At 41.7% G+C, this 10,843-nt stretch overlaps 2 protein-coding genes across 3 annotated transcripts in view; both read left to right on the plus strand.

Annotated features, from left to right (window-relative positions):
- The window catches only part of GRIN3A (glutamate receptor, ionotropic, N-methyl-D-aspartate 3A), a gene marked incomplete at its 5' end in the record, with an annotated part of 139,506 nt that overhangs the window by 103,649 nt on the left and 25,014 nt on the right, over positions 1-10,843 (plus strand). The window lies entirely within an intron of this gene.
- PPP3R2 (protein phosphatase 3, regulatory subunit B, beta) lies at positions 3,896-4,598 on the plus strand. Of its 2 annotated transcripts, XM_008589097.1 has the most exons (2): positions 3,896-4,399; positions 4,492-4,598. In XM_008589097.1, the coding sequence occupies exons 1-2, from the start codon at positions 3,925-3,927 to the stop codon at positions 4,527-4,529; spliced, it is 513 nt and encodes a 170-aa protein (XP_008587319.1). In that variant the 5' UTR covers positions 3,896-3,924; the 3' UTR covers positions 4,530-4,598. The 2 variants fall into 2 exon arrangements, with proteins under 2 accessions (XP_008587319.1, XP_008587320.1); XM_008589098.1 differs by lacking the exon at positions 4,492-4,598 and having other exon boundaries at positions 3,896-4,437.

Raw genomic sequence — 10,843 nt, forward strand, 5'->3', positions numbered from 1 at the left:
CCCGTGGCCTTGGTGTTATCAGCACCGCACTCTACCGAGTGAGCCACGGGCCGGCCCTTATCAGCTTTAATCCTCATAAAACTGTATAAAATATATATTATTAGCCTCATTTTTTATATGAGAAAACTAATATCAAGGAACTTTTCCAAGGTCTTACTGTTACTAGGTAGACAGTTAAGATTTGATGGTGGGGCCGGCCCGGTGGCTCACTGCTACAGTGCGCTGCTTGGGAGCGCGGCGGCACTCCCGCCGAGGGTTTGGATCCCACGTGCAGACCGGCCGCTCACTGGCTGAGCGGGGTGCGGGCGCAACACAGAGGGTTGCGATCCGTTGCCGGTCACGAAAAAAGACAAAAAGGAAAAAAAAAAAAGATTTGATGGGGGGTTGTCCTATTCTAAATTCTTTCCACCCTATCATGCTTCTTTCAGATCCAATTAATTTAGTCAGCTGGAATAATAATTCAATCATCAAATATTTTAGCCTCCAAACCTTTTCCCTTAAACTGTCTAGATCTGTGCTGTCCAATATGATAGTCACATATGACTACTGAGCACTTGAAATGCTGTGAGTCCTAGTTGAGATATATCATAAATACAAAATATACACTTAGTACCCCAAAAATGTAAAATAACTAATAAATTCTAATATTCATTACATGTTGAAATGATAATACTTTGGATATATTGGGTTAAATTAAATATATTAAAATTAATTTCACCCTTTTTTTCTTTTTTAATGTGGCTACTAGAAAATTTTAAATTATACGTATGGCTATGTTATATTTCTATTGGACAGTACTGCTATAAATTATTGTTTCAAGATCCATCTACTTTATCTGCCACATATTGATCTCAGAGAAAATTATATAGGATGAAAATGAATTATTAAACATTAAATACCTTTGAATCATTCTCAGTGCATGAGCCTATAACACAAGATGTCCAAACACTGAGTTTCAGAGTATCTGTCAGACTACTTTTATTTTTTACCATAATCCATAGCAAGAAACTATAACACAAGATGTCCAAACACTGAGTTTCAGAGTATCTGTCAGACTACTTTTATTTTTTTACCATAATCCATAGCAAGAAAATGTCATATGTATTGCAAATCATATATATACTATATTTAGTTTTATGTATTTATATATCAATATAACTAAAACAACAATTCATGAAGTAACTGCATGTCCCTTTACTGATGATATTTTCTATTCATTTATCTCCTATTCTATTTTTTTAATGTTGGTTGCAACCCACTAAGCTAACATCATAACCCACTAATGTATTGCAACCCACAGTTGGTAAAACTCAGTATAATGCCTACAAGAGAGATACTGATTCTATCTACATCAAGGTGAGGGATATTTTGGTAAACAAGAAGATGGACCTGGCAGAAATGAATGAGTTGCCTGAGGCCTGTAGCTACAGCAAGTTCTGCAGCCTGTTCAGTTGGCCAAATTGAGGGGAGCTCATCAGACTAAATGCTTACCCCTCCTATTGAGTCAGCACTAGGATATGTCTAATGTCCATCTGCTGTTCTGTGTGCTCAGCTTTGCCCCTTTCTTATAACTAAGAGCAAGTGCTTTTTCTTACCTGCTCTTCTTACCCAGCACCCACTCTCTACCCCAGCTCCAACCATGAGGTTCAAATAAAATCTTCCCTATATTATAGGCCATGTCTGATGGCTCGGGGTTGGGAACCCAACCCAAATGAGACCAGTCAGAGCTTAGAACAGGGGAAAGTCAGTCTGTTCTGATGATAAAACTTTTATCATCAATTTGGAATGTGTCTGTGGTCATGTCCTCTATCATTCAAGAGAAGTTGCTTTATCATAGGAGAGAATGAAGCAGAGGTGACAGATGCAGGGAAGCCAATGGGCCCACATCCTGGTAAGACCAGCTTCGTGGGCATGCAATCCCTGTAGTCACACAAGGTCCCATCCTTGGTTTAATGCTCTGCTGTGGCCACCTTGAAATTCTCAATAATTTTCAAACAAGGGGCCCGCATTTTCATTTTACACTGGGCCCTGCAAGTTATGTAACTGGTCCTGAGGCCTTGATTTCAACTGTTCCTTAAACACAACTCCTTCCTAAGGAGTTGTGAATCCTCACCCTTCCTAAGACTGGATCATTCAGCTCTTCTTTCAATTATCTGAGATTCTTCCAACAAATCCTATTTGTGTGTGTGCGTGCGCGTGTGCGCGTGTGTGTGCACTTATATACTTAGAGGTAAGTTCTCTTACTTGCAGCCAAGGATCTGGACTAAACTGTGGTCAGCAAACTACAATTGGACCAATAATGCAATTCCAAAGATCCCAAGCCACCCTGTGTGCCCAGAGGAGTTTTGTTCCTGTCCCTGAGACTTCTTACTTTTCAGAGCTGCAATTTCAGGGCCTGGGTATCTCCTTCCAGAGTCTAGAAAAGGTCTTTGTGCTCTAGAAAGGACATAAATCAAAGTGGTTGGTGGCATCCTGAAACCAGCACTGATTTCACAATTTAAGGTGGTCTTTTTAACATTGTAAATTCAATAGGTTTGTTCCCAAACTGTACCCCACCTGTTCATTTCTCTGAGTAACTGGAAAGCAAGCAAAGAAGTAAAACAAAGCATGTTCTAGTATAATATCACAGTCTAGTTTTATTTATGTAATATCCACGATTAGCTTTTAAAAATATCCATGGATTACCATTTGTTTACAGAGGAAAGTAAAAACAGCCATACCTAGCAGTAAGGTATCCAGTGGTTTAGTTGTGCCAATTTCAGCATGGTTACCTTTGGACTGATCTTCAGGCTGAACCAAAGAACACAGAACATTCCAAACTTTTTTTAAAGCAAGGGAACGTTTTCCCTCTTCAGCTTGCTGTAGTAGCCTGGGGTTCCCCCAGGTCCCTTTGAAGCATGTTGCTCTTAGGCCACATTTATTTCTTATGCATTTGGAGTAACCGATGTGCTCCTAAAAGAAGAAGGAATAGGAAGGAGTATATGAGATTTATCTCCAACAAAAATAAATCTAGCTGAAGCAAAGGGGGAAAGAGTGAGATAGTTTAGAGGCCACTGTCACTCTCGACACACACGGAAGCCTTCTATGGGCACACTGCAGCCATTCTCCAAAGTGTTCTGCAGGACAGCCACCAGGTCCAGATAACAAAGATAAGGATTAGGCATGAGACGATCAATTCATAGTAATAGGGTAACAGAGGATATGTTCTTTGGAACTGTGTCTTCATGAGCAATTCAACATTGAGTGCATTACTCAGGAACATGTTAGGGCTTGAAGATGATGCATTTAAGAAATTCTGTGTGATATCTCGGTGGTCTCTTACAAAGACTCTGAACCCCATGTCCTGAAAAAGGTCTGGAAGGTTGTCAATCCTGGCTTCCTCTCCCAGAGAAGTATGGGAAATATATACAATACCAATGCTTTGCTGTGTCGTCTCGTTTAGTCCTTACACTAGGTCTGTGACTTAAGCATAAGGAGTCCTTGGTTGCAGTTCACTGCGTCATCCAACATACATTTATTAAGCACAGACTGTATGTCAGCCACTGAACTGGGTATACTGCAGTGAATAATTCAGATGTGGCCCTCGCCCGCTTGGGGTTTTCTTTCTCAGGGAGGAAAAAAGCAAACAGGAATAGGAGCTATAATGGGAACCCACAAAGGGGTTGAGAGAAGGTAGAGAGGAGGCGTGGCCCAGTCTCCGCCCCTCCCTCTCCTGGGCTGACCCCAGCTCTGCGCTCTGCTCCCTACAGCCCTCCCCTGCACGCTTTCCCTCTCCTCCCACCTCCCTGTCCCCTCCCCCGCCCATTTATTTTCTCATCTCGCGAGATCCCCACCCCCACGCGGGGCTCAACCGTCCCGGACGCGCGAGCCCAGCGTCCCTGCTCCCCCCTCCGGCCCCGCAAGGCGTGGCCGCCGGCGTCCACCATGGGAAACGAGTCCAGTTACCCGGAGCAGATGTGCTCCCACTTTGACCATGATGAAATTAGGAGGCTGGGCAAGAGTTTTAAGAAGCTGGACGTAGACCATTCGGGCTCTCTGAGCGTGGAGGAGATCACGTCCCTGCCCGAGCTGCAGAACAACCCGCTGGTGAGGCGAGTGATCGACGTCTTCGACACCGACGGCAACGGAGAGGTGGACTTCGAGGAGTTCATCCGGGGCGCCTCCCAGCTCAGCGTCAGAGGAGACCAGGAGCAGAAGCTGAGGTTTGCTTTCAGCATCTACGACATGGATAGGGACGGCTACATTTCCAACGGGGAGCTCTTCCAGGTGCTGAAGATGATGGTGGGGGACAACATAAGGGACTGGCAGTTACAGCAGCTCGTGGACAGAACCATCATCACCCTGGACAAGGATGGCGACGGGAAGATATCCTTGGAGGAGTTCAGTGCTGTGGTCAGAGGTCTGGAGGTCCACAAGAAGCTGGCGGTAATGGTGTGAGCCTTTTTTAAAGAGCTCCACCCCCAACAACTTGTGCTTTTTCTCTCTTTCAAGATCTGCTCAAGACATCCAGCAACTGTCTCTCTGCCTAACCTGGAAATATTTCTCTTTGGGAAGCCACTTTTTCTAGCCTGAGCCTCACCGCCAATTCGGTGTTATTTTCTTCTCCCAGTGATTCGGGGTAACTCCTGAGTGAAGGGACAACACGACGAGGAGCATGGTGGGAAGAAAAGGAAATGGCTTTCACGAACGTCATTCTCTTTCTTTCCATTCAGAGACCAAACTATAAGGTCAAGAAGAACTTTGAAAGTTCATAAAATAAGAAAATATACATCTTTGCCTCTATTTCTCATGATTTTTGTATATGGGGGAAATTGTACAATTTGCACCGGGTGTTAGGTGAACTGTTTTCATTTATTTGTGGTGTTCAGGTGTCTTTTGACAGATTAACTTCCTGTTGTAGCAACAGGGTCAAATATATTTCTCTTTGCTGAGCATCTTTTAATCACCTCTCTCTGGGCAACGAAAGCCTGTCTTTCCCTTTCGCAGGTTACAGCCTCACTCCCCATAATGCATCCAGAAATCTGTGAGAGTGTTTGAGGGGTAGGAGTCCAGTGAGGCTCCTCCTGTCTCATTGCTGCAGCTCCTGAGCCAAAACTAGCCTCAGGGCTCCTTATAAGAAATGGTAAGCCTGGACTAAGTGCCCAACCCAACTCTCAGCCTCAATGGCAGTGGGTTTTCAGAGTTGGTTGCCCATTCTAGTATTAAGTTTAGCCCTCCTGTCTCATTGCTGCAGCTCCTGAGCCAAAACTAGCCTCAGGGCTCCTTATAAGAAATGCTAAGCCTGGACTAAGTGCCCAACCCAACTCTCAGCCTCAATGGCAGTGGGTTTTCAGGGTTGGTTGCCCATTCTAGTATTAAGTTTAGTAAAAGGGGCTTCTAATCAAATAGGGTGGGGAACTTCCCAGAAAGTGCTCTCACCTCCAGCTTCACCCCAGTTGGAGGGAATGGCACAGTTTCAGAGTCAGTCTTCCCATGGGACAAAGGCAGTAAAGATTCAGGCTGCAGTGAACTCTTCCCAGACTGTTGACGTGGTGTTGCTCCTGGTGCTCAGCGATGCAGAGACCAGCAAGCAAGACTCTACGCAGAGATGAATGTAGGTTGTACCAGCTAAGCTTGGTTTTGAAAATCAGATCTGGGGCCTCGGGAAGCTGATAGTTCTCTCATCCCAGGAAGCCTTTTCTCTAATGTAGCATTCAGCCCAGAGCTCTTCCCATCCTAATAGGCCACAGGGGTATGCTGGAGCCTGTTGGTTCTGAATGAGATCCAACCCGTCCACGTCTCTTTCCACTCAGTTATGTCATTTTGGTAGCTTGAGATTGCCCGTGGTGGTAGTAGTACATCATGAAAAAGAACAAAAACTTTTAGTTATCTTTGTTTTGTTTGTTTTGGAGAGTCAGTTTACCAGTGAGTACACCACTGCCTACACCCAAAATGTCTCCAGCTCTCTGAGGTCTCACATACTACTGTCGATTCTCAGAGCCCAAGCTGTCCTCAGAAGAGCAGGGCCAGGACTGGTCCCAGCTTCTGCCACTTCACATCAATCCTCTTTCTCACAGAAGGTCACTCCTCATATAAGGTACTTAAGGCTCTCAAAACATACTCTCCCTATACTTACTTAGCCAAGGGACACCACTCAGGTGATTTTTTTTCTCAGGACAAGGAAGATCCATTTCAAAGAGATTTATTATTGTTACATTTTGAAGAATATGGCAACTAGTCTTGACCAAAAATAAAAAGGAAAAACAAGTCTACAGATTTAGTTACTGGCAGGACATCCATCTACCTACCAAGGCACCCTGCCACGCATTTTATATAATAGATTACTTAGAAACCACGAAGAATAAGAATCCTGCCCCTCTAATTTTTGTGTTGTCCTAGAAAATACATTAATAATCTGTCAATACTCCCACCCCTATAGTGATATGAATCATAACTTCATTGTAGGGTAACAGTTCAAAGACTCAGACACGCCTGGGTTTGGATTCAGTTACAAGTGGGTTATCACAGCCACTTATTAGCTGTGTGACCATGAGCAACTTACTTAACCTCTCTGTGTCTTTCCTGCTAATTAAAACAAGGATCTATGCCAGTGTTACGCTGAGGATTCAAAAGATAAAATATGCAAAGCATCTATAACACAATTGTTCATTCTAATGATTCCTTTCCCTTTCCCCTTCCTCCCATGCTACGAGATCAATATGTAAAGGAGACATGAGGCCTACCAGTTCCTTTTGAACCCTTACTTAGATCTTAGCCACACCTACTCTAAAATTAACTGGACATTTGTGTCATCCTAGCCCAGAAAGGAAACGACGGAAACAATGTCAAGGTCCTCTCCATCCCCTCATTTGCAGAGAGTACAACAGATTTCTTGAGAACTGGAGAAAGGTTAAAAGAGAATCATTAAAGCCCAACCTATTTGACTTTGTGGGGGAGTTTTACATGAGGAAAGTGAACACATGTCGTGCTAACCAAGAGGACCTTATCTATATACCCTGCAATGTGTACATTAAAATATGGAAATTTAAAAATTATGACCAAAGGTTTGAAACATGTTGGATTACATGTTCAAATTTAACAAGAAGAGGAAAAATGTGTCAGCATCTGGAGTGGCTGGAATTAACAAGCTAATTGCTCACTTGTTCTTCCTATTACAGCTACCCAAGGCTTTTTGACAATGACCTTAAACTGAGAGCCTGTTTCTGGCTTCAGCACTAGAAAGGTCTGACTGTGGATATTTGGGAAGGAGGATCATATTTACCTCCAAGTTAGAATTCTTTGTTTTTTCTTTCAGTTAGTTGCCAGTTGCCAACAAATCTAGTTCTATACAACTCCTTGGGGTGATAGTAATAGTTAACATTTATTGAGCAATTGTCCCATAACTTTTGATATAACCTTTGTTGTATCATTTAATCATCGACACAACACTGTGAGGTGGGTGCCATCATCTCAGCTTTACAGATGATGCCATGGAGAGATCTAGATTCTACCTTCTCTCCATGATTACCCAGCTAGTAAGTGGCAAAGCAAGGATTTGAACCAGGCTTTCTGACCCCAAACCCTGAACTTTGTTTTTACCTCACTCCATTTCTCCTTATTTTAATGGTTCCTATATTTACCTGTCTCAAATCATTTCTGATAGTATTATTAATGTAATCAAACCAAGCCTCAATTTTCACAAAAGAAGAAACTGAGGTCAAGGTGCAAGCAATGCCCACTTCTTTGGTTCTGTGCGTTGCAAAGAAACAGCTATATCAGGCAAGACAGTTTTAAACTGTCTTCCAACTTCATCTCATCTTGAAAAACAGGTGACAATATTTACATTAAACTGATAACAGCAACCAATATGCTCAGAGGCTATGGAGATCAGTAACAATATGTTGTGATGAATTCCATATTAATGGATTGTGTCTCCTCTCTACCATATGTTGCAGTCCCCAGACAACTAGACACACCATTTGAAACAGAGAAAAAAAAATGGCCTCAGCCTAGATGGTTTATATTCTAAGCCTATCATATTTTGGAAACATTCTCAAGTGAAAATCTTCCAGAAATTTTTTTTTAAAAAATTACAAATTTCAGGGGCCGGCCCGGTGGCGCACTGCTACAGTGCGCCACTTGGGAGTGCAGCGGCGCTCCCGCCGAGGGTTCGGATCCCACATACAGACCGGTTCCCGCTCACTGACTGAGCAAGGGGCGGGCGCAGCACCGAGGGTTGCGATCCCGTTGCCGGTCCCGGTCCGGTCTGGTACGGGCACGACACTGAGGGTTGCAGTCCGTTGCCGGACACGAAAAAAGACAAAAAGGAGAAAAAAAAAAAAATTACAAATTTCATTCTTCACTTAGGCTACCGATTCTGTTAGGATTTTCTCTGTCTGGCTATGGTGGTTTATCTGTTTTGCATGCTTTGAAAAGGGAGACGCCCAGATGCTTTTCAAGGACAGAGTGCTGTCGTGTTAGAGGACTAAGGCTGCTGGACTGAGAATCAGGCTGGACTCCTCCTGTTGTACTGGCCACCATACTTATCCCAGTGGCTGGTGACGATGAATTATGAATCATGTATCATGTCACCTTTAAAGAAATTAGCTGATTCATAATGAAAAGACCTAACACTGAAGAGATACTGCAGTAGCAATAAAACTGTAGATCAGAGGACACAATCTGATAGCTCATAGGCTAAATCTGACCCAGAAATGTTCATTTTTGTTCTTCGTTTTACATGGTGTTTGTTCTCACGATGCTTTTTTAATATTTTTTTTAAATCTGAAGATTTTAAATAAAAATCAAAATTATCATAAAAGAATGCAGGCCACCTTAGGATAGAAGTAGCTTTTTATTAGTAAGGAGCCTATGAAGTATTGGGACAAAAAAGTCTCAATGAAGAGAAATTAACATAGTTCCACTTGATAGCACAAAATAAACTGAAGTAGTCATCCTTTTACAAAAATAGAAAACTGGATGCAAAACATTAATCCTAACAACCAATATTTTCTAAGGACTGAAAGAATAGAAGAATGTACAATAACCAAAATAAATATAACCATGTAAAATTTCAAACATCTATATAATAAAATTTAACCAAACAAATGTAACAGGAAAATTTTAAATGGAAAAACATTTATAACATGTTAGAAAAGTGGCTAATAGCTTTTTTAAATAAAAGTTTCAACATGTCTGAATACATAAATATATATATAATATATAAATAAATGATTCATTCAAAAAGAGATAGGAAAAAAACTTGGAAAAATATTTGGCTTCACCAATTCAATAAATACAAATTAGAATATTTAAAATAGAAAAAAATGTTAATTATAAAGCAGAGTTGGCGAGGATGTGACAATCGTGTGCATTGCAGCCTCTTTGGGGACACTGGGAACGGTTTCCAACCTTTTTGAGGGTCATTTTACACATCACAAGTCAGCATAACAGGTATATCCTTTGACCCGGTAACCCATAGCAATATGTATATCAAAGGAATAATTTTAAAATAGCATTTTTAAATGCTATCCACAAAAGGTTTTTTTTTTTTTTTTTTTTTTTTTTTTTTTTTTTTTTTTTTTTGTCTTTTGTCTTCTTTTTTCATGTCCGGCAACGGATCGCAACCCTCAGTGTTGCCCCCGTACCGGACCGGGGACCAGCAACGGGATTGCAACCCTCGGCGTTGCCCCCGCCCCTCGCTCAGCCAGTGAGCGGGAACCGGTACACCAAGTCAAGGGTTACCCTCGGGCGGGAGCGCCGCCGCGCTTGCCAAGCGGCGCACCTATCCAGTGCGCCACCGGGCCGGCCCCACAAAAGGTTTTTATTGCAACAATATTTACCATATATAATAAATTATAATATTTTAAAAATTAAAAACCTGACAGTTTGAAAGTAGTCAAATCAATTATGCTAAAACAAGTAGTAGTTGGGGCCAGCCCGTGGCTCACTTGGGAGACTGTGGTGTTGATAACACGAAGTCCATGGGTTCGGATCCCTATGTAGGGATGGCCAGTTAGCTCACTTGGGAGAGCGTGGTGCTGACAACACCAAGTCAAGGGTTAAGATCCCCTTACAGGTCATCTTTAAAAAAAAATTTTTTTAATTAAAAAACATAAAACAAGTAGTAGTATAAAGCCATCAAAATTGATAAATAAAATCATTAATTTTTAGAATACAGTATTTTTAGAAATTAATATTTAAAATATTTTATTATTTTAGAAAATAAGTTTTTTAAAAAGCATAATGCATAATTATTATATCCTGTGTTTAGAACTCTGAAAAATATATCTGCATATGGTCATAGTTCAGAAAAGAAAATGGAGAATTGAAAGTACAGTCATCCCTCAGTATCCTCAGGGGATTGGTTCCAGGATCCCCTCTAGCATAACGAAATCTCAGAACACTCAAGTCCCTGAAATAAAATGCTGTACTATTTGCATACAACCTATACACAGCCTCCCATATACTTTAAATCATCTCTAGGTTACTTAAAATATCTAATACAACGTAAATGCTCTGTAAACAGTTCTTGCACTGTATTGGTTTTTTATTTGTGTTATTTCTTATTGTTGGATTTTTTTTTCAATTTTATTTTGTCAATATACAATGTGGTTGATTATTGTGGCCCAATACCGAAACCTCCCTCCCTCCTCCCTCTCCTCCCTCCCACCCAACGATGTCCTTTCTGTTTGTTGGCATATCAACTTCAAGGAACTGTAGTTGTTATGTCTTCTCCCCCACCCCCCGGTGTGCGTGTGCGTGTGCGTGTGTGTGTGTGTGTGTGTGTGTGTGTGTGTGTGTAATTTATTTATTTATTTTTAGCTCCCACCAATAAGTGAGAACATGTGGTATTTCTCTTTCT

Source organism: Galeopterus variegatus, unplaced genomic scaffold (assembly GCF_000696425.1).
Source record: "Galeopterus variegatus unplaced genomic scaffold, G_variegatus-3.0.2 Scaffold5203, whole genome shotgun sequence".
Taxonomy (NCBI): Eukaryota; Metazoa; Chordata; class Mammalia; order Dermoptera; family Cynocephalidae; genus Galeopterus; species Galeopterus variegatus.

Bases quoted from the DNA above. Each gene is read 5' to 3' on its own strand.
- PPP3R2 (XM_008589097.1), top strand. From the start codon at position 3,925: ATGGGAAACGAGTCCAGTTACCCGGAGCAGATGTGCTCCCACTTTGAC. The intron at 4,400-4,491 runs GTCTGGAGGTCC...CTCTCTTTCAAG, and splicing joins GTTCAGTGCTGTGGTCAGAG to ATCTGCTCAAGACATCCAGC.